At 44.7% G+C, this 24,266-nt stretch overlaps 1 protein-coding gene across 2 annotated transcripts in view; it reads left to right on the plus strand.

Annotated features, from left to right (window-relative positions):
• EPB41L5 (erythrocyte membrane protein band 4.1 like 5) overlaps window positions 1–24,266 on the plus strand; it is an 873,454-nt gene that overhangs the window by 244,361 nt on the left and 604,827 nt on the right. For both annotated transcript variants that reach the window (XM_069224616.1, XM_069224615.1), the window contains exon 7: window positions 5,381–5,433. In XM_069224616.1, coding sequence (XP_069080717.1) covers window positions 5,381–5,433 — 53 coding nt within the window. The remainder of the gene's footprint in view (window positions 1–5,380; window positions 5,434–24,266) is intronic.

Consider the following 24,266-nt stretch of genomic DNA (forward strand, 5'->3'; position numbering starts at 1 on the left):
TCTGATGGTGGGGTGGTGAAAGTGGTTTTCTATTGTAATTAGCATGGCAGATTTAATTTTAGATGCCAAATGGCAACATTTTCATTTTTTTGCTGCAGTTAGAGGAAGAGGGTAAATGGAAGTGTTTTAGTTATATGCAAATCAACTGGAATTATATGGCAGGAAAAGACTAAATTATGAGGCATGGATGACTAGTTTATGGGGCAAGGAAAGTCCAGCTATGAACTTAGAATGCCAATAGCTCTAACTCAAGCAAATGCGAGACCTATTGCATTGCAAATGCTTGTTTCAATTCCTGACAACTTAAACATTGCGGACAAATGCTGGGTTAAATCAAGTTTTATGGAGGTCAGGAAAGAGAAAAATGAGTGGGTTGAATTACGGAAGCCTACTAATAGAGTACTTATTGATCCAAATTGTTCCAGGTTTAGAGCTGTATCTTAAAATTGTACCTAATACCTGGGGCGAGTTACCTCTGACAAGATTGAGGTTTGGTTTAATTATATGTCAGCTGTCCTTTCCCTTGGGCGAATTTGCAGCAAAAGCTATCATTATCTGCCATTGCAAAGAGAATACTTTGCTAACTTTGGTGCACTTTGTATTTTCTTTTTCCAAAGTTGATTGTATTTATACCGAATAGGTTTCTTAATTCTGTTACTTAGGAGCACCTTGTTGACTAGATGCTCCTTGGTGTTATCATATTTACTGATGCTTCCAATCAATCAGTCATTTGATTTATAAAGCGCTCCATGTACCCGTGAGGGTTTCAAGTCGGGGGGGTTGGGGAGGGTTGCTGTTACTGATCGAAGAGCCAGGTCTTGAGGAGTCTTCTGAAAGTGAGTAGGTCTTGGGTCTGTCGCAGGTTGGTGGGGAGGGTGTTCCAGGTTTTGGCGGCGAGGTATGAGAAGGATCTGCCGCTGGAGGTCTTTCTTCAGATGCGGGGAACGAGGGCGAGGTTAGAGGAGCGGAGTTGACGGGTGGGGGTGTAGAAGCTGAGTCTGTTGTTCAGGTAGGCTGGTCTGGTGTCGTGGAGCGCTTTGTGAGCGTGGGTAAGAAGCTTGAAAGTGATGCTCTTGTCCACGGGGAGCAAGTGAAGGTTTCTCAGGTGGTGGGGGATGTGGTTGTGGTGGGGTACGTCGAGGATCAGGACCTCCGTCTTGTCGGAGTTCAGTTTCAGATGGCTTCTTCTCATCCATTCGGCGATGGATTTCAGTCCCTCGTGGAGGTCGATTTTGGCGGTGCGCGGGTCTTTGGTCAGTGAGAGGATGAGCTGGGTGTTGTCGGCGTAGGTGAGAATGTTGAGGTTGTGTTGTTGGGCCACTTGTGCGAGGGGGCCATGTAGATGTTGAACAGCGTCGGGCTGAGGGATGAGCCTTGGGGGATGCTGCAGATGTCGGTGGCTTCGGAGCAGGGGGGGGGGGAAGGCGGACTCTGTGTTCTTTTCCTTGAATTCTGATTTCGTGGAGGCGTGATTTCAGGGTGTGGTGGCAGACTGTGTCAAAGGCGGCAGATAGGTCCAGTAGGATGAGGGCTGATGTCGTCTGTGGCGGCGAGGAGGGCGGTCTCAGTGCTGTGGTTTCGTCTGAAGCCGGACTGGGAGGGGTCCAGGATATCGTTGTCTTCGAGGTGGCTGGTTAGTTGTGTGTTGATGATTTTTTCAATCACCTTTGCTGGGAAAGGGAGCAGGGAGATGGGTCGGAAGTTCTTGAGGTCGTTGGGGTCTGCTTTGGGCTTCTTGAGGAGGGCGCGGATTTCGGCGTGTTTCCATCTTTCCGGCAATGTTGCTTATTCGAAGGAGATGTTGATGACCTTCTGTAGTTGGGGGGCGATGGTGGAGTCGGCTTTGTTGTATACGTGGTGGGGGCAGGGGTCTGAAGGAGATCCGGAGTGGATGGAGTTCATGATCTTGCGTGTCTCTGTGTCATTGACATTGGTCCAGGAGGTCAGGCGGTTTGCGCAGGTGGAGTGTTCGGGGTGGGGTCTGGCGTGTGAGTGGCGTTGAAGCTGTCGTGGATGTTGGTGATCTTCCGGGGAAAAAGTGGACAGTGTGTTGCAGAGTTCTTGGGATGGAGGGATGGCGTTGGCGTTGGGGTTGGGGTTGGAGAGTTCTTTCACGATGCTGAAGAGCTCTTTGCAGTTGTGTGCGTTGTTGTCCAGGCGGTCTTTGAAGTGGGATCGTTTGGCTTGTCTGATGAGTTGGTGGTGCTTGCGGGTGCCGTCCTTGTGGGCTGTGAGGCTGTCAGGTGTGCGTTTGAGTAGCCATTCCTTTTTTAGCTTCCGGCAGTCCCGTTTGGAGTTTAGGAGCTCGTCAGTGAACCAGGTGGCTCTTTTTCTGGTTTGGTTGTCGGTGGATTTCTTGAGTGGCACTAGGGTGTTGGCGCAATCGTTGATCCATAGAGTGAGGTTGTGGGTGGTGGTGTCTGGGTCAGGGGTGGGTTCTGGGCGAGGGTGTTGGTAAGCTGGTCTTCCGTGACTTTGCTCCAGCATCGGCGGGGTGGTTGTTGGGTGCAATGGTGCTCAGTATGTTTCTTGTAAGTGAAGTGGATGCAGTGGTGGTCGGTCCAGTGGCGTACGGTGGTATGGTTGAAGGTGATGTGGGTGCTTGAGGAGAAGATGGGATCAAGCGTGTGGCCAGCGATGTCATTGGTGTGTTGACGAGTTGTCTGAGGCCATGGTTGGTGAGGTTGTCGATCAGAGTAGTAGAGTTGGTGTCGTTGTTGTTCTCCAGGTGGAAATTTAGGTCCCCGAGGAGGCTATAATCCGTTGAGGTGAGTGCGTGGGTGCTGGTGAGGTCGGCAAGGGATTCGCTGAATGGTGCTCGTGGTCCGGGGGGGTCTGTAGATGAGCGTTCCTGTGAGAGTGGTGTTTGGGTCGGTGTGGATGCGGAAGTGTAGGTGTTCGGCGGTCTTGAGGTAGTCGTCAGTGTGGGTGTCGACCTTGAGGGTGGATTTGTGGGCAATGGCTATTCCTCCTCCGATTCCGTTGGTGTGGTCCCTACGGATGATCATGTTGCCCTCTGGGATGGCTATTGCGATGTCGGGCGCCGAGGAGTCGTTCCACCAGGTTTCGGTCAGGAAGGCTACGTCTGGGGTGGTGGATTCGAGAAGGTCCCAGAGCTCGATGGTGTGCTTGCGTGCGGAGCGAGTATTGAGGAGTATGCAGTGTAGGTGGTTAGCTTCGGTCTTTGTTGGTTTCGTTGTTCTGTCGCAGGTGAATCTGCAGGTGCGGCATGAGAAGGGTCCGTTGGTGTTCCCCGGTGAGGACTGAAAGCATGCTGTGATGCGGCCAGGATTGAGGGCGTTGAGTTGGTCGGCCGTGTAGCGGTGTCTGGAGGTGCAGGGGTATCGCGGACCTGGGGGGGTGGGGTGGCGCTGGGCGCGGATGGGCGCAGACGGGCTTGCCTCCGGCGCGTCCGCTGCGCGGATGCGCAGCAACCGCCATTAAAAAGGGAGGGGGGAGGAAGGAGCAGCTGGGAGGTGGGAGGGAGTGGCGAATGGGGGCGCGAGGGGGGCGGGCCGCAGGGAGGCAGCGGCGGGGAAAACTGCTCAGAGAGAGCCGGCAAGGGGAGCGCACAAGGGGCAAAAGCGGCAGAAAAAAATGGAAAAAAGGCACAGAAGGGAAACTGAGAAATGAACAGCACACTAATTTATAGCACCGAGAACAAGTCACAAAAACATGAACGGCACACTAATTCAAGGCACAGAAAACGGGTCACAATAACAAGAACATCACAATAATTCAAGACAAAGAGAATAAGTCACAATAACTTAAATGGCACAAGGTCTAGTGAATCTTACCAGAGCCCACTAGACACCAGGGATGAGGCGCAGGCGGATGCCTGCGGGTGGAGGAGGGCCTCGAACACGCGAGCGGCATCGTGTGCGGGGTCAAGGACAAGGGCACAGCTTGGTGGTGCTGCGGACGTGGGCGAGCGATCTTCTGACCAAAAGCAGGTCAGGGGTCGCTCACCCTCGACGCGCAGTGTCGGCCATTAAGAAGGGAGGGGGAGGAAGGAGCAGCTGGGAGGCGCGAAGGAGTGGCGAATGGGGGCGCGAGGGGGGCGGGCCGCAGGGAGGCAGCTGCGGGGAAAACTGCTCAGAGAGCCGGCAAGGGGAGCGCACCACGGGCAAAAGCGGCAGAAAAAAATGAAAAAAGGTACACAATGGAAACTGAGTAATGAACGGCACACTAATTTATAGCACAGAGAACAAGTCACAATAACTTAAACGGCACAAGGCAGAGGTCTAGTGACGCTTACCAGAGCCCACTAGACACTAGGGAGGAGGCGCAGGCGGATGCCTGCGGGTGGAGGAGGGCCTCGAACACGCGGCTTGGTGGTGCTGCGGACGTGGGGGAGCGATCTCCTGACCAAAAGCAGGTCAGAGGTCGCTCCCTCCCGCACCTGAAATATTTGTATGCACCACACCTTTCTTAAATTTAGTCTTTGGAGACGGTCTTTATAGTTTTGGCTATCGTTTTAGATTGCCAAATATCCATTTTAAACAGATTACCTTTGGAATTGCTATTTATTGTCCTTTTTGGATTATTGATGTGATAATGTGCTTCTATGATTATTTCTTGTAATGATCATTTAATGATCCAGTGAAGCTATTGAATTTATTTTATGGTTAAGAAGTTTTTTTTTTTTTTAATGTGTTGAAAAAAATTCACAAGATGAAAAAAATCAATTAAGCCTCAAGTTGGTTTACTTAATTGTGCATTCGGTTTTGAACAACCGTAAACTCAAAAGTATTTTTTTCACAACAAGTTGTACCACACTGATGATGGAGTGAAAGAAAAGTGTATAAGATTTGACCATAAGATGGTTTAGTGAGTTAAGCAGTTGCTGTTCTGACATCAGTTCGAATTGAGAAGCTACATTTCGCTTCCATACTAAGGAGGTTGGTGAATGTAGTATTGTACCATTGGATAGTAGTAACACCCATTATTTGGGCTTCGAAGCTGGATAGACTGTTGTATGAAGCACTGTGTAAAAATACAATTTATTATGAACAACAATTTTCTTCTAGACGGGTTAGTAAGTTTTAGGAAAACTCATGGTTTTGAAATTGGTTACTCATGGTGAGTATTGGTGTATGTGTTTAACTGGAGGTAAATGGTGTGCAACAATAAAAACCTTGACTTTTGTTTTCAAGGACTTAAGGGTGGGTCAATAATAGGGACTGTAGACACATGGTGGACGCCAATATTTAGTGCAAACCACGTTTGCAGACAATATTAAGCTTACCAGTAAATACCATTTGTATAGATGTGCCTACTCTTGTTTGCCTGTTGCCTGTGCCTCAGGCTGAATTTGAGGAGTTATTAAAAAATGTATGTTTGTATTTTATTAAGTCTTGTTTTTGTTTTTTGTTTTAAGGTTGGAGTGCCCATTTGACACAGCAGTTCAACTAGCAGCATATTCCTTACAAGGTAAATTAATTTATCTGCCAGAGGATAATGTTTTTTATGTCCACCTTCTCAATGATGGGCTGAGAGGTTGTTTTAAAGAGGTTTTCTGATTGCTTAACTTGGTGTTTTCTGGCGTTTACAACTATTGAAAGCAATACAAGAGGCGTTATCCTTTTGAGAAACACAGACTGCATTTATTAGCCATTTTCAATCTAGGAACCAAAACTAGTATGAAAATTACTCATAATTGCATGATGTCTTTTTACTTTTCCCTGGAGCAGAGTGATATTTGATCGTCAATGCCTGATCAGGGAATATTTTTATACAGTGATTTGTGGTCTTGAGCGTATTTATAGATAAAAATAATTGTTAATTTTCAGGCTACTTTTTTCTATTTGCTGTAGGCTTAAAAGAATATCCTATCATTTGTCATTTAGTTGCTGTGGCAGAGAAAAGCTTGCTCCTTCTATCCAGCTAGGGAAACAGACGTTTTAAAACGGTGTTTAAAACTCAATTGTTTATTTTTTTTGTTTTTAAAGATTGGGACAGGCCGGTAACCCATTTTTATTTATTTTTAGCGGCTGGGCCATCAACAAAAAAAAAAGTTGCTCACAGTGTGGTGTCCAGTCGTTAATCAAAGAGCTGTAGGATACATAGGCAAGGTGGCAAGAAGCAGAGGAATTCTTGTCTGGAATTGGTCTGGGAGGGTGCCAAGTCACAGTGAACTTCTTTTCCATGAGTGTGAGAGAGGACATGCCAAAATCTATTGATCCACAGTGCTAATGCAGGGGCCTCTTTTTCTGACTAAAGACAGTGATAAGTTGTTTTGATGCTCATGTCATGTAGTTAAGGGTTATTTAGTTGGAGCCTGCCATACGCTTTAACTGAGTGGGCTGCAGGCCTAAAAGTAGCATAGAAGGGTCTGCCGGGATAGGGATGCCTAGCGTGTTTTTAATGTGGCCTAAGATTTCCTTTCAGAATGTTTGGATCTCTATGCAGGACTACCAGATGTGCAAGAAATCTCCCGCCACTTGGCTGCAGTGCCAGCATAGGGCGGAGGTTGTAGGAAACATTTTGTTGAGCTGAAGCATTTTTGGATACCATTGGTACATTATCTTATATGCGTTTTCCCCGTGAGGGATTCTTCTATGTGTTTTGGCTAAGTCTCAATAGTTCCTCCCACTGGTTAGTTGTTATGGGGGTTCCCACTGAGGTTTCCCAGCAAGTTTGAGACGGGTCTGTAGAGGCAGGTTTGCAATCTTGCAATGCCAGATATCTTTTTTTTATTTTATTTGATTTTTTTAACGAGTTGACCATTTTCTTAAATGGTGTTAGGATTCGAGCAGCAGCTAGGGCAGAGGAGGGTGTAGGGCCCAATGACATAGTTAAAAGTATTAGAAGTGCGGTATTTTGGATAGATGATATTCAGTTTTGTATTGATTTAATGCCCCCCCCCCCTCCTCCTCCTCCCCCTTAAAGAGATCGCTTGTTGCCCTTCTTTTGCCTAGCTCCTACTCAGGCAAAGAAGTTGGGACAAGCGCTAGTGTGTTCGGAGTTCTGAGCAGTCATGGTGTGAGGGGAGGAGGAAGTGGAAAGTACCAATTCTATAGCAAACTCTGACATGCTCTTAGGTAAACATGGCTAGTCAATTGCAGCCTGATTTCCTTTTTTTTTTTTTTTTTTTAGAAAAACAAATGATCTGGTATTTGTTTTTATGTAACAGTTCATATTTTGTCACTTCACAAGTATAGGCCTGACTACAAGTTGTGTAGCACTGGGTTAATTATACCATGTGGTAAATCTGCACCATATTGTGAAATTACGAGCAAAACCCCACGGAATGGCGGGAATGAGTTATACTAATGCCCTTCACATAACAAGGGATGTTCTACAATGCAGTTACACATGAGAACTCTGCCAAGGACCTCCCATTGTGGGTTAGACTAACACATTTTAGTACTGGTGTCGACATCACTGCACTGAAATGAGTTAATCACGCATCCATAGAATTCCAACCACCTGAGACACGCTGTAAAAACCTCTGCTGAAACTGCATCACTAGTCTTAATGTTAATACATGCTCTGTTATCCATTGGACGAATCAATCAACAGATAAGCTAATACCACACCGGACTTCTTGTCAGAACAATTCTGGGCCTCAAGCAGTCAGTGCCCATAGCCCCTTGTGGATCCGGGGGCGGCTCCCTGCCTGATGTTATTCTCCCGGCAAGGCACATTGCCTTCTTGCTCTTGACCGCCCAGGGTCTGACAGTCCAGCGTTGGACTTATTGACAGAGGCACCTGGCAGCTTTGATTTTCTTTGCCACACCAGCAGCTTTAGCGATATTTCCAGAATCACAGTCCAGATAAGCCAGATGAGCACCACAAAGCGCCAGTTTTATACTCTGGGAGCAGTGGTGGTCAATAAAACGTGCTGCGGACACAGTGCTGCGCTAGCCGCTGCCTAAGTTATCCATTAAGTGGACCATGTATGGAACTCCAGAGGTATCTTGGTACCACCAGATGTCACCAGCACCACCATCCTGCCCTGGGCCTTGCGACTGGCTGCACCTCCTACATGAGTCGGTGGAATGCTCTGGTCGGTAGTGGTGGGAAATCCATCCCCAAGGAACTGCCAGATTCCACCACTTTAAGAATCTCTTGGCTGCATGTGTTGAGTAACAGTTGAATGAGTTGTAGGTGGGGCGTGGGCCTGCCGTTTAGGTTTGGAGAAAATAAGTTACAATGGAAGCCCTCTTTAGTAGTGGGTGAAAGACTGGCATTATGGTTTGAGTTTGTGCTATGTAACACTTTAAATAAATTAAAAATCAGGTCAAGCTGCGCTAAGGAGGAATGGTGGGTAGCCCTGCAGACTAAAGCGTCATTATCACAATTCACCCATCTTTCACATCTGTATCAAACTGATGCTGCTGCCTAGAAAGAGTACACCGAGAGAGACAGAGGCTAGAGAAGTGAGCAAGGCAGGAGCTGCACTGAAAGAGGGGAGGTGAAGTAAGGGTGAGAGGGAAAGGAGGGGCATAATGAGAGAATGACAGTAGACAGATGAAAGTAAGTACAATGGAGACAGGAAGACAAATGTGAGAGTGTAAAGAAGGGAGCGAAAAAGGGTTAGAAAACGAGTAAGACAAAAACAACTAGAGAGGGTTTAAGAGAATAGTGGGGAAGAGAAACATACAATAGGAGAAAGATCGAAAAGAGAGACTGAGTGAGACATCATAGGATAAAGGGAGAATGTCAAAGTTGTTGAGCGGGAAGGAGAGAAATGAGGCATAAAATAGGAAGAGAGTTAAAGTAGAGGGACACAGCATCACTGCCTGAACTAGAATGCCCTCCATTAAAGCATTGGAGGACAATTTGCATCCCTGCCGCTTAAAGGTAGCATTGGAGAAGAGGGGTGCAAGTGGAGCTGTTTTCATAGCCAGACTTGCACCACAGTCGGGGAGAGTAATTATCTCACTTGGCTCTTCCCCTCACCCATTACATGATTGTTGTGTCATATCAGTCTTTTAGATCACCACCAGTGGCCCAGATTATTGTACTGTTGGCAATTGAGTGCCAACAAGTTTAAACTGGCCACACACATGGTGGAGCATCTTATATGTGCTCTAAACAAGGTAGACTGAGCTTTTCACCCTAGCAGAAGGGTTGGAAAATAATCTAAACAACTCTTGCAGTCAGCGTTTAAATTTACTGTGTGACCAATGTTGCCACACAAGGAAAACCCAAGGCCAAATAAAGTTAGAGTTGTATTGCAATTTCAAACAAGTTAATGTAGTTAATTCTTAGGACAGGGTTATAAAGATAAATTACCATTAGCTGTCCCAAGTGTTGGAACAATCGAAGCTTAACTAACATCCAACAAACTAAGCACACTAACAAAGTAAAACAGAACAGAAGTATCAAGATTTGGTAAATAGGGAATAAACTTCGACCATTTCTTCTAAACAGTTGCATTAGTTCAATCACTTAGTTCTTAAGCAATAGGATCTCTTAAAACTACAAGTTCCAATTTGGCTTGTGCTGAGCTACAAGACTTGAGGATGAAGAATTAAGAAAAAAAAAAAAAGCGATAAAGGACAAAATGAATTTGGAAAACCAACATCTGGGGCAGGATAAAGCTGACTAAAGTTGGCAAAAAGTGAGTAAAAACGGAAGGAGTCGGCATGTCAGAAGCTCAGTCAAGAGTCTTCTCATGGTTTCGAGAGAAATCTATCTCAGCATTAGGGGAAGTATGGGGTAAGGGCAAATGGTCTGTACCTCTCCAAGTCCAAGGACTGAGCTGAATGCCACTGCTCCACCAACGGAACGGTAAAATTAAAGTCCAAAGTCAAAGATGATTTTTCCATGGACCATATTGCATGAACAAGAAGGTTGGGTTGTCCTATCGTAATCCATCACACAACAGTCACTTGAAACATCAGGGAAGATTCTCATTACCAACATGGGGAAGGCATCCATCTTTTTTCTCCTGCATGTCTTTGCAACATTATACAGTGTCCATATTCACAGTTCCTCAGTGTACCAACGTCAAGGTTACTTTCTCTGGGTCACTATGCGTAAAACAATAGAACTGTTTCCAAGCTGACATTCTATGGAAATTAAGTCTGAAAGAAATGAGACCTTAGCAAGAATAACTGAACATTTTTCTACACATTTTAGAGAACAAGGCTTTGCAGGCCTCACATAGGCAAACTATAACAAATTAAAATGACACCTTCATTTTTTATTCAGGGGAGATATAACATTCAAAATCATGAATTCATCATTAATAAATCTTGTTAATGTTCATGGTAGTGATTTTAAAATCCAATCGGTTTGTTAGCACATTTCATTAGATACAATGGAGAACAATATTTTCGACTTAAACGTGTAACATTTGAAACATTTTCTTCTAGAAATTCATTATCATTTTACTGTAAACTATTAATTAACATCATAAAGAAACACATGGAATCAGATTAATGATTATACATGAAGTTTTAGGGCTATACAACATCATGTTAGATCACTATTCTACAGTGAATGCACATTGATTAGGCTTTCAGTGCACCACTTCACAGTTAACTTGTTAGAATTCCAATAAATAAAAGCCAAATATGGTGTCACATAGATGGCCCCTGTACCGTCAAAGTAGCAAGAGCATTTCTGCTACATCACACTTTAAAAACACCAGCCTGGTTTCATGGATGAGTGAGGAAGGATCAGAAGGTGAGGCCACTTAACTGGACAAGACATAGACCAGACTAGCTTACAGCCATTGCAGCAATCAGGGAAGCCAACCAGGCCTCTGAGCAATACAGGAGACATCTCCTGTAGCTCACTTGCCCCCCTGCTACCAGAGAACCCAGGCAAAGAGCTCTCTGGCTCAGCCTGGCACTGCATTGACAAGTTCTTCTAATGGCACACTTCAGAATCCACAAGCACTGGAGTGCAGAGTGGGGCCCTGGACATCATAGCTTAAAGGGCGAAGTATTCTGTAACTATTTTAGTATTTGATGTTCTGTGTTTATTTCAGTTTATGGTGGCACAATTGTTTTACAGTGAGATCATTTTAAAAAGCATTAGTAGGTTAGTGGTCTCCCATTTTAGGTGTTTTCAGGTGTTTTGCAGCTTTTCAAGATGTTTAGACCTTGCTATTGCTGAGAAGTGTGTAATTTCTGATATTTATTGCGTTCCATGTACTTAGTTTGATATTACTTGTTGGAAGAAAGTCACTCCAAGTGACTCACATTTGGTCTTTAAATGTCACTAGTAAGCACACTAAAATCACGGAAATGTCACACATAAGCATTCTGAAAACTTGGCAGCTGTGCACACCGCTTGGCTTGACTGGTTGTTCTGGGGACTTGAAAGTAATGTCTGATGGCTACGTGGTTTTTCTGAGGTTAGTGTGAAATAATTCGGACCTAACTACTCTCCGTCAGATTAGGTTACTAATGCATGATCACAGTTAAATGTATACTCTATTAGTATGTTTCGTGCTAATCCCTACCAATTCCCCCAACCGGCCAACGCGCCTAAGGGCTATGTTTATCATTTTGCTTAATTTGCTCATTCTCTGCAGCGAAGCCCGTAAATCGCATTTAATGGCGGCCAAAAGTCATTAGCCAAGGCTCTAGAAAACACTTAGTCTTGCGGTTCACCTGCAAAATGGTAACGAGTTGATGAAAACGAGGTGACTTGAAACAGAGTGGAATCATGGAACGTACACAAATTTCAAAATGTAGCTTTGAAAGCTGCTGGAATTTGTAATTATCTAGTGGGGAAAGGATTTCGAGGGACGAAAATGACAATCTAATTGCTTTTTGTCGTATTACATTAGAGTATCAAAGAAGAGATTACGTTATTCGTGTGACATTTGTTTAGTACAGCATTTATTTTCCAGAACTGTGAACCTGCTCATAATTCCAAACCGTGTTCGTGAAAAGTCGCTTTAATCTCCAGTGTTGGCTGGACGCCAGCAGAGCAGATTGCTGTTTTTTTTCAAGTGACCCGGAAACTAAAACTGAGAGGGCAGAGTTGCTTTCTTATTTGGTAACGGGTGCTGAGAGAGAAAAATGAAATCCACAGACTTCATTTTGTTTTTTGGATTGGTCATAAAAACTATTCTACATCTGATAAGATTTGGGTCCTTATAAATGCGAACTGTCAGTAACCTCTCCAAATGAGCGCACATTTCGGGAGCGTTCCAAGAACATTCTTCTGAATCGCTTTTATGAAGATATTTTCTTGCAGATATAGATAGGGCAAAGGAGAGACCAGTAATCCAGTTCTTTAAGATGGGGCTGCACGATGCATAGTTTGTCCTTCAGTGCAGTAACGCGTCAGTACTACACAAGGTGAGGATACTGAGAGGCCTAGCCGTGAGAGGCTGGAAGTCGGCATTGTCTTCCTCAGCTTTATACCTGCAGGTCAAGGCAGATGTGAGCAGCTTGCCACCTTGTGTACCTCATCGTTTTACTACCATGGCAATAAAGATTTTTACCATCTCCTTTGTACCGAAGGTAGCTTATTTAGGAGGTTAGTTAACATTTATTTCTGGAGCGTTTCTTAAGGTTTTAGGACTTTAAAGTGCCGGAAATCTAGCACACTGAAAACATCAGTGTCATTCTCTTGTTGAAACCCTCATCTAAGAGTTTTCCATTTAAATAGTGTGGGGAAGTTCCCCTTTTCTTCACTACCACATACCTTTTTATACTTGTTCCTTCCTTCCATTTAATTCTTCTCTTATTGGAACAGTTATGACGTTTCGACAATAAACTAGGACATTTCTTCCATTTTATTATGGCCTCTATCGTCTTGCTTGTACTCTGGGTTTAACTCAACACAGTTTGCAACATATTGCCCTGGAAGAGACACATCGCTAGCTCCTGCATCACTTATTAACCGTGCTTTCTTTACGTATTGGTGGGGTGTGACACAGCTTTTGTGATATCTGCAGTTGAGTCTCCACAGCCCCAGCACGTCAGAGATGTGATCTTGCCTTAGCGGGGATTCTTGTATCTCAAATGTTGTGTATAATCATCAAATACCCTCTGCCATTGGTCATATAGACCTTTGTTAGCGAACATGCAGGATAGATAAGAAGCTATCATTTACATTTGTTACCATAACAGTGAACACCAACTGGAACTTCACAGGAAACGACAAAGAGAATTGGAATGTGTTTAAAAGGAATTTATTAACACATTAGTTTAAGTAACTCATTAGTTCAGTACAGTAAGTTTTTTTAATTGTTTGTCATCATTTCAGATTCAGAAAATCTAAAAGTTTGTATTGCAAAATGATAAAATAGCTAATTGGCAATGATTACGAATAGAATGCAGAATATAACGCAAGTGTTGTTCATAAAGGAAAATCCCTAACCTAAATTAAACAAGGCTGTTCGAGAGTGGCATTTTATTTTAAGCAAAGTAAGGTTAACTTCAGGGAAAACCAAATGAAGGTTTCTAATGAGAGAATAGGAATGCATAGGCATGAAGCCTTAGCACTCAGGCATGGGAGAGTAGAGGATGAAAGACTTCTCGGCTCAGTCAGAAGGCATCTCTAAGATCTGCCTTCTCCTAGCCTAGGAGAACACATGTATAATTCAACAAAACTCTAATTGAACATTGCATCTTGACTTTCATTTCAGGAACCAATCATTCTGTTCCAAAGGCTTGGAGCAGGTAAACTCCCCAGTTTCTCACTTCTTTACAGTGGTTCGTACACAGCTATGTCCTTGTTTCAATACTTTTTACAGAATCTTGTGTCTCAGACAGCTCTCCCACGAGTCACCTGGCAACTTCCTTGCCTCCCAGTGTGAACCTTTCTGTCAGTTGAAAAATACAAAACATATGCATATTTACTACCTAACAGAAGGCTTCTGGAAAATGACAGGATCTGAAGAGGGAAGAAAGAGAAACATTTCTTGTGCAATACAGGTACATGAAAATGTAAACACGATGTGCTATTTCACCTTTCATTAGGTCTATGTTCTCAATTCTGTGCTCTTGCTCTATGTTCTAAACGTTCTAGAAAATGGCCATTGGGAGTTGGAGAGGTGAGGCAGCTGGTAGGAGGGCAAAGTTATTTTCTGGAATAAAGACCATCTTTTCTACTTGCTCTTTCTGCCCCTTGTTTATGAATACACCACACAGGCCCTTTAGCCTCAACTCTTAAAATCAACATTCAAAATGGAATCTGTTGTTATGCTTCCTTAATTCATTACAACATGTTAACTCAAGTGTTTGCTTATGATGGCTAACTGGGATTACCTACTACAAGTTTTGGGTTAGATGTGTATGTTTTTAACTTTATAAATTGAATTTTGTTAATACATTTACTTAGTAAAATTAGAAATTTCGCTCGACAAATCTCTGCTTTCAGTTCTGCAAGTTTGACTTCAGGGAGCCAGGTGTGCAGGTGGTCTTTTATGGAGCAGTGCTGCCTGCACAATAGCGAGTCGCTTTTCATCCTGGAAGTGCATCCCAACCTTACTGAGATGCCAGGAAGCTAGGTGTAGTGGATCTTATTTTTAATGTGAATCAGGTGTTTATCTCAGCCTTCTGGCTTGCAGGTCTGTGCCCCGTCACACAGTGACTTTTAACCTACTTAGCCAGCTCTGTTTTAGCACATTCATTTAATTATTTCTTCCAAGATGTCTGCTATGTTCATAGTTAGGAAGATGTTTTGATTTCACGTTATCTCTGTGAAGACGTCACTATCAGCGTCAAAGACAACTGATATGCATAGGTATTCACAACATGTCCCTTTTCCACTTGTGTGACAGGAATATGATGTACTTTTGGAGGGAATTGTTTATGTAATTGCCGCCCCAAGCATGCTTCCTCATCTATCATTTGGGAACATACCTGCGTCAGGGGTTCCTACAGGGGGTCCTACAAAATCTGGATAAATACATCTCATGCAGACAGGGTTATCAGAGAGATTCCTACTAGATGCCATCAAAGCTATCTATGCTACATGTCGCTTTGATGCAGACCTAGCCTTTGTGTCCCACCAGAGTCCGACTTACAGACCTCATTCCAAGGTAACGAGGGTTGTGGCTGCTTCTCATGAACATGGTATTGAAAGATAAGGTTTAACACACCTAGCTTTCTTTAGGTTGGAGATTAGGTTCTCCATACTAGGGTATTAGTGCTTATTTCACATATTGTTATTGCAAGATGGTTGGGGGGGTATCTTAATAATCACAACTCATTTTTACAATTCTGTTTCTTGCATTGTTCATTATCCTAATCATTGCAGCCCATGCATTTTACAGTAGATTGCACTCTTGTTAATAAAACCTATTGAAAACTTTACTGCATCTCCTTCATTGCCTGTTTGTGACTGAGACTTATTGTTCATGTGAGAAACTAATAATCTTTTAACCATGACTTCCCTGAGATGTCGCATTCTTGAGTTCATGCGTAAAGGCTGCAAAAAAAATCCCTTTTTACTGTTTGGGTTTTAGTGAAGTATTGCTTGTGAGCCAGGAGGGTTGGGCTGACAGTTGCGACTTGTTGTAGGAATGGTCTAGCCACCTACAAACAAAAGTGCTGTCATCCCTAAACCCGCAGTCTTGCCCAGAACAAGAGTCCAACTATGACATGGCACCACCAACAATGATGTTTTGGCACGAATTCACGGATGCTTCAAGTATCTCTGTCTCACACACAACATGTACCCTAAGTACCATTATACAGAGTCGCCTGTGGTCTTTGGGAAAATCCTCCACATCTGAAAAGGGAGCACCTAACTAGGCTGTAGGTTGTTCGAGATCCAACTCTTAAAAGGACTTCCTCCTCATTTGGTGTTCTGTCTCTTTACTCTTTTCATTATATGGCTAACGCCAGACATTCCTGTGAATGTCTGACATGCATTAACACTATATCTGATTGGGCATGGCTTAAGAGATGAGGGCAGGGATGTCACATTCATAGTAGAAGCTAATGAAGCTTACCAAACAAACATTTTTGTTCCTGGGTCACCCTTCCTGAGAACATACACATTCCATACATAAATAGAAACGTACCGCAGCAGTACCATGTTACATTCTCTACTCATCTAGCGAATGATACCGCTCTAGCTACATGTCCCATTCAGTGAGATGGTTTACTCTGATGTAATATGACTCATGTGGTCTCTTCTTCAACATCTTCATGTTGTGCAGGGGACATGGAAGTGTCAGGGGTGGATACACCCGGAGCCCTTAAACAGTCAACCAGATGATCAGTTCCTGAATTTTTCAGGAGTATATTGTCCTTTCACCACCTCTATATACAATACTCGCTGTTCTATTTCTGCCCATACCAACAATGTCTTTTTTTTTTTTTTCCATCAGTCTACACACGGACCTCTGGTAGCCTTCCAATGCATTGTTATGTCTTGTTTAGTTAGAATGAGAGCAAAGTCTAGGCATTTTGTAGTTAGTTTTAGTGTGGGCGCGGGAAACCCCCCAGTAGGTCATTCATAGGATTCGTCGCAATCTGTCTCTCCGTCACCTCATTTCTACAGTGGAATACTCCCACCCAAAAGCTCATCATCTACGGGCAGGCGCACATCACGTGAAAACGATTAGCTTTTAGTTCTGAACAGTGAGGGCAACAAATATTTTCTGCATGGATCATTCGCTCTATTCTACCAGGAGTGAGATAAGCTCTGTGCAGTATAAAGGAATGTATTAATTTAAAACGGGCATTCCTAGATATTGTATTTGTGTGTGATAAGATGGAGGACCATTTTATTTCATCTGAGAGGCCAAGATCACCTTCCCATTTAAGGCTCAGGGCATCCAGCGGGAGTAGTATGTCCGCCTGTGATGCATTGTGCAGTTGTGCGACTGCTTTGACCCTGCCACTTATAGTACACAATGTCTGGCAGCCCAAGTTAAGTTTGGGCTCTAAAGGCCCTGTTTCCCAATGCCATCTAATTTTAGTGGTTAGTGTTCTTTGTAGCTGGAATTGTCCATAATTGTCTGTCAGGACATCAAAGGGCATAAGGTGTCCATCTCTGTATAGGTCTCCCAGGGTGGCAATACCTTGTTCCTCCCATTTCAACACCCCCTTTAGATTCTGTCCTCCCAGCAAGGTTACCAAGCATCTCAACGGGACGTCAGGTGCGTAAAGAGATGTTGTCTGAGTACGCTGCAGACCTCATAGCTAGCAGCAACATATTACTTGTAATTCTGCAGTGTCGCTGGAGGAAGCCAGTTTGGGTGCTATCAAGATGCAAAGTAGTGCGAGGTAGGCAGGGACACCGTGGGGTACAACTCCATCCGTCAGCTGAATGCATTGAGCAATTGTGCAAACCATTGGAGTTGACCCGCCAAGTAATTTAGTTCCATGTCCGGGGCAGCTAGTCTCCCCTCCCATATAGGGCGCTGCAACTTGCTTAAAGCTACTCTGCGCCTACTCTTCTCTCTCTCCCCAGCTTCCCCCCCCCCCCCCCCCCCCAAAATGTGTTCAAGTAATATTGTGTTTAATTCCTGGAAGATGGATATTGGAAGGAAAATTGGTAGTGTAGAAAAGAAATAAAGCAGCCCTGGTAAAACCACCATTTTAGTTACTACAGTGCAGCCTGCTACTGACAGTGGGAGTGTTTTCCAGAATGTCACATTTCCTCTGTTTCCTGACTGCTGCACCCATATTCCCCATCTGCAAGTCACCTGGGTCATGATAAATTTGCACTCCAAGATAACGGAATGTGTGCTCCTCCCATTTTAAACCCTGTAAGTCACGTGGTGTGGATGTGTGACGATGCAATGGCAAGATGAGACTTTTGCCAGTTTATGCGGGGGTCTGATAATGTCCCAAAGTGTTAGAGTAGCGAGATAGCACCCCTCCGGTCTAAGTATGATTTACAGAAGAAAAGGATCATATCATCCACATATAGTGCTATTTTATGCAGTTGCCTATGTATTAACCCATCATAGTGATTTCCCACTCTGGCTGTGTGTACTAACCTTTACTGCAAATAGAAGGGGGTGAGGGGGCAACCCTGTCTCGTACCCCGGCCCACTATATAAGATTCTGAAATTGTTCTCATTTTAACGCAGGCTGTGGGTTCAGTATGCAGAAGGTTGGTCCATCTTATGAATCCTTGTCCCAATCCCATCTTATCCAGAGCCCTGTATGAATAGTCCCATCTCAGGCTATCAGACGCCTTTTCCTTGTTGACTGCTATTAGCTTTGCTCCTTCCATCTCTGGATGCTGAGGACTCAGGAGGGAGGCAAGGCGTTGAATGTTGGTGGCTGTATTATGGTTCGGGATGAAGCCAGTCTGATCTGAATGGAACAGGTTAGGCATGTGTGGGTGAAGGCTCAGGATCCTATATAGGATTTTGTAATCCATAATCAGCATGGACAAGGGGCAATACGACTGCACCTCCGTAGCTGGTTTGCCTGGTTTCAGTTACGGTACTACTAAGGCCTCCCTTATCAGGGATAGATAACCTCTCTCCAGTGCCTCAATATAAAGCCCTAACAATCTAGGAGATTACTCAGTACAAGATGTGCCATAGAACTACACTGGGATTGCATGTGCGCCAGGCAACTTACCTCTAAGTTTTGACAGCTGCTCTAACCTCTGAGATGGTGATCGGCCCTCCTAGGTCCTGCATGTCTTCCTCTTGGAAGCGTGGAAGGTTTCCCATCTTTAGGAGCCACAGGTGGGTTGGGAGGAAGGTCTGCCCCAGGTTGTGCATATAGGTAAGTGTTATACTCAGCAAATCTATCATTTAACATCAGTTTGACACAACCATTTGCGGTGTCTAGTTCTAATATCAGGAAGTTGTGGGGGGCTGAGGTCACCAACCATGCAAATAGAGTTCCAACCTTGACCGTCTCAACATGCTCTTGTGTTCTGTAAGATTTATAGTAAAAAATCACAGCATCTCTATTAAAGTTACGACCCCCTCTTTTGCTTCTAACTATCGCAGAGCCAGGGCAGGGTCTGCTGGCCTTTCACATTTCAACTCACAAAGAGTCTTTTCCTTGTTCTCAATTTACTGAACCAGAGTACACCTAACCCTCGCCACTTTTGATATGCGCCTGCCTCTGATTACTGTTTTAAAAGCTTCCCATTCTGTTAACCGGGTGGAGGTGGACACTGAGTTCTCTGAAAAAGTAGCCCTTTATGGCCACTTGGATAGTCTGGGAAACACTGTATCATCTAGGTTTTCTACTCTTAGTTGTCAGGTCGGTATACACGGGTGCTCTCTCTGCCATGCTAATAACAGTAGAGGGTTGTGATCAGACACCGTCCTGCATAAATACTCCGATGACTGTGCAGTACTGTGGACAGCAGGTTTAGTCAGGAATGAATCAAGCCTAACATGAAAGTCATGTAGCCTTGAGTAAAAGGAGTACTCCACAAATCCCCAATCATTTTGCCAGTCTCTGAATAATTTGGCTGCTCATGTTCCTTGGGAGGTATTCAGAGGAGGATGCGATCTGTCAAGGATAGTGTCTGATAAACGGTTGTAGTCTCCTCCCAGTATTATTGCTTGTGTCAGGAATGGGACCATAATCCCTGAACGCCTAGTGAGGAAGGTTCCCTGATCATAGTTGGGTGCATATATTCTCACTATTGTAAGGTCCTGCCCTGCTAATTGTCCAGAAATAAGGACATAATGGCCTTCCAGGTCATTCAGTTCTGTCGTAGCTCAAAAAGGTACCCCTGGACAAACCCATATGAGAACCCACTCAGCAAATGCAGTATAAGTTGTAGCAGATAGTTGGCGTTTCCATGGTCTCTTAAGCATGTCATGTTATTGGGCCGTAAGGTGAGTCTCCTGGATCAACACTATGTGGCTCGCTCTCCTCTTTAGGTATGACTGTATCTTGTACTGTTTTGCCATACTATTAAGCCCCCAAACATTCCAGCAGATAAAATTATATGTTAGGGAAATTGCCATGGGGACATAGGACCAGTCTTACCCAGGGTGATACGAAAGAGGCCTCCGTCTCGGGCTTGATGCAGTTAGATCATGTAGAAGCATGTGTAGACATAAGTGTAGAACAACTCAGCTTTCGCAACCTCAAATCCCATTAATGACAGTGATAGTGGAGTACCATCTCCTCAGACAATTTCATCTGAAGTTCCAGGTGTCATCACCGGCAGCTGGTCCTCAGAGTCATTAGAGAAGATCAAGGTGCGTTCCTAGTCTGAAGCATTGTCTGTGTTGCTCATTCCCTGGGACGGGATCCGGCTGGGTGCACCCACTGCGGCTGCCACTTCCACTGGTCTACTATGCTCTTGCAAGGCTTGGCTGTGTTGGAGCAGCATTACTCCTTTCCCTTGCAGCTCTCCGATCTTTCTGTTTGCTCTTAGGGTCTGGTTTATCGGGTTCTGTAGAGGCTCTCATCGGGGTTGAGTCCAGCCATTACCAGAGTTGTTGTGGGGTTTGTCTAAAAAAAAAAAAGTCTTGCCATCATGCGTTACTTGGAGTTTTGCTCGAAATAAAAAAGCATACAGGATTCCCAATGATCCCAGCCTCTGTTTCTGGACTTCCTTGGTAAAGTCTGGAAATATCATTACACAGTTACTTTCTACCTGGATTTTAGTTTTCTGTCATGCTTGAGATAAAATAGTCTCGGTTCTTAAAGTACAAGAGTTTGGCTATGAGTGGCAGGGGTGGCGGTCTGGTTGGCACACTGTGGGTATGCTTTAGGGGGTAATAGGGGAAAAGACCCTTAGTGGCAAAGTTGTCACAGATCCACTGCTCCAAAAGGTCTGTCATGTCTGTTCTCGGCCCCGTCAATTCTTTCAGGTACGCCGATTATTATAATATTACTCCTCTTAGTTCTCTTTCTGAGTCTTCTGCTCGGGCCACCAGCGATTTCACTTTGCATTCCAATGTGCTCATGCGCTCCCTGATTTGGTGGACATCAGATGCTGCGCTTTCTAGGGTACGCTCCGTTGAGGAGACTTGGCCTGTTAGCCTTCTGTGATCATCTTGTAAAATCCCCAAATCCGTTGCTAATGTATCAATTTTGCGTTCCAGCACCTCCCTGGAAGCCGCTATGGCCTGCAAAATGGTGTCCAAAGTCGTTTCGTTTGGCTGACCAGGGTGAGCGTACAAGGTGGGTACTGCATCTGTGGAGCCCGGCGAACGCCATCCTTTTGAACCCTCCCCCCTGCTCTGTGCCGCCTTTCTTTTTCAACGCTTTGCCATGCTGTTGGAGTGGTACGGTGTTGTAGCACTTCATTGAATTCGGTATGGTGGGTTAGCGATCTTCAATGTGTGCTATAAACTTCTAATTCTCATATATGTTGAGCTCATTTACTCGTGGTGGTGTCCCCCCCCCCCACACCCACCCCCCCCTCCTCCAGCTCAGAGCGCCCGATCTCCCCAGTGTTAATCAGTATGGTAGCAGTAACAGATTTGGAGTAATCTTCCAGAGCAGCGCAAAATTGGACAGCCGGCAGCAGTTATGTTGTATTTCTCAACTAGGGTCATTTTCCCTCCTCCTGGCAGTTTAAGTTTGGGAAGGCACAGCCTCCAGGGCCTCCAAGCGCAGGGCTCACCGAGGCTCTGTATCAACCCTTGCACGATTACTCCTTTGGTGGGGGGGTCCAGCCGTTCCTGCTACAGAGCCACACCACCTCGCAGGGCCACAGCAAGGTCCACTTCTTCCGCCTTCACCCCTTGCTGTTGAACATCAAATCAGCTGGGCCTCGCACCTCCTGTCTCAAGCGCTCTGGTCAGGGGGTATCCCAGGCAGGTCCCGTCCCCAGTCACCAGCTCTGGGCTGCCTGTCTGCTGCTGTGCTCCCCCCAAGCCAGGGGAGGGGGGGGGGAGAAGGTAGAGGGCTCACATTCCCCCCCGCTACTGGCCCCCCGCTGGCTGTCTGTCCACCACCAGGCGCCACCCTTTGTGTCCGAGGCCTCCGGGCACGCTGCACTTTTCAGCCTGGGGAACTCACTATATGGGGCCAGAGACGTGCCACCACTTCTTCAAATCCTCAGACGGCACCAACCCTCGGGGATATCTGTTGCCAGCAGGAAAGCAAGATTTACAGCAAACTGCAATTTGCATGCTACTCCATTTGTGTCAGGCCACACCCCCTCTCTTCTCAATAATACTTAGTAACATTAAAGGGAAAGTGGTAGCGTTGGCTATACACCAGCAGCTTTGAGAGATTCCACACTTCAAACAGGAGAAACAGCTACCGAAAATCATTTCTGATACTTATACTAGTATAGGATGGGATAGTTTGGGATCCAAGTGGAAAAAACCTGAGATAGAGTACCATCCCTAAGAAAGGTACCAAACAAGCATAGGAGGGATAAACACAAGCAAATTAAGGGCTGTCTAAGTCAGAGAGCAGACTCTCCACATCTGGAGGATTCTGAAAGGAGATATAATTTCCGAAATAGATAAAAACTCCTCACAGATATACTGATTCACATCCCTCTTGTTCCTTTCAGGGCGCACAGGATAGATGTAGTGAGAGTGGGCCAGTCAGAGCAGCATCCTGACTACGTGAAAAGAAGACTCCTCGCGGTCTTGAGATAACAAAGAAGATGAGTCCCAAAACAAAAGCCACAGTTAAAAAAATAAATAAAAAAAATAATATGGCAGCACTTTCAATTAAAAATGCCAGTAAAGTTGAGAACATTGCTGAAGAACAAGACGTGAGCTGTGACACTACTGGACATCATGGCAAAAGTCACAATATGTTGCTAGAGTCTGAAAGATCATCTGGATGCGACGAGAAGTAGTGACTTTATTGCAGGTGAGACTGCAGGTCGGACGCGTTCTCCCACCAGACAAGGTTTGATTTAAATTTCCAAATTGAGGGAGACAAACAGCGCACCATTAGTGTAATATTCTGGGAATAACTTAGTTGTGATATCCTATTGGCCAAAATAGACTAGCCTCCTGAACACGTCCTTAACTCCCGCATGAGGAAGATGTAATTTTGCCTTCTTTCTCCGATCTTGTTCCAGAAGCTGTAAAACACGCCTACGCTATCAAATGTGCTTTAGTGCAGGCACCTGTGTAATACTGCAACCATGTAGGTTGGGATAAGGCTTCTCCTTACAATGTAACACCGGTTAGGTATACATACCAGCCTCAGTCCCAATATCTTGTTAAACACAAAGCCAAAGCTCCAGTGAGGGAGATCCTCACTCAGCTTGAGTACTAGGGGGTGATTGAGCCCTGTGTCTCTGTAACGAATAACCCATTATTCCCCATTTCAAAACCTGACCATTCATATAGAATAGTCTTTAGATTACAGACACTTAGTTATAAACCCACATACGCAACACAAAATACACACAACACTAATCAACAATATAGTGCGTAAAAAATACAAAACAACCTTGGAGAGCTCAAATGCTTTTTTCTGCCAAAACTTAGTACACAAAACTCGGGACCTGAGTGCATTGTCATTTGGCTCACAAAAATGCTTCTGCAGTTTTCCGCAGGGCTACAAAACAGCCGAGGGCTGTTCTCAGCTCGTGTAACATACATTTTGTATGATATTTATCCTGAGACATTCTCATACGTGGATGACATCTATCTTACAGTTGACCTCAGCATTGATCTTGTCAGGGTCGATCGGATTGATTTGGGATTCGCAGCCATAGGTTACAAATTCAATTTCAGAAAAATTAAAATAGCCTTTCTCAGTGTATTGTTCCTGGGATATGAGCTATCAAACACGGGCATGAGCCTGGTCCCCCACTTTGTAAAAATTAAACAAAAATGTGCTCAACTCCAGCCACCAAATACTATCAAGAAACTACAGTCCTTACTTGGTTTCTTCAACTTTGGCAGAACTTACATTCCTGACTATGTATTAAATCACGGAGTGGCTTTGTGCGTGGTGCAGTCAGATTTCTCTAGTAGACACTTGACAGTAGAATCCGCATGCATCCTTGGAGGATTGCAACAGGATATGCCAGAAGCAAGACACACATGTGACAACAAAACAAATTTGGTCATCAGAATAATTGCTGGTGTCATTGGGTTCACTGATGTCACCTTTAGTGAAGGCGACAGAATGCCCATAACATATAAATCACATTTAGAATCCCATTGCAGAACAATGCTTTGCACCCACTGTAAAAAAAAATCTAACTGCAGTACAGATGGCTGTCATCAAAGAGAGGCCTCGTGCCCAAGGAAAACGCATTAGCCTGGTGCCAACCTTAGAGGCAGTCACCAAAGCAAGCTTTAACTAATGCAAATGCATTACATCCACGTTGGATTCAATGGGCAACCTCCCTGACTGCCACCGATGTTGATTACATCTTTGATCCAAAACTTCAAACACAATAATTTCTCCAATGCAAACAGGAGTACCCCGCACCTCTTGATATCTTGCCACTTGACA

Source organism: Pleurodeles waltl, chromosome 3_1, assembly GCF_031143425.1.
Source record: "Pleurodeles waltl isolate 20211129_DDA chromosome 3_1, aPleWal1.hap1.20221129, whole genome shotgun sequence".
NCBI lineage: Eukaryota > Metazoa > Chordata > Amphibia > Caudata > Salamandridae > Pleurodeles > Pleurodeles waltl.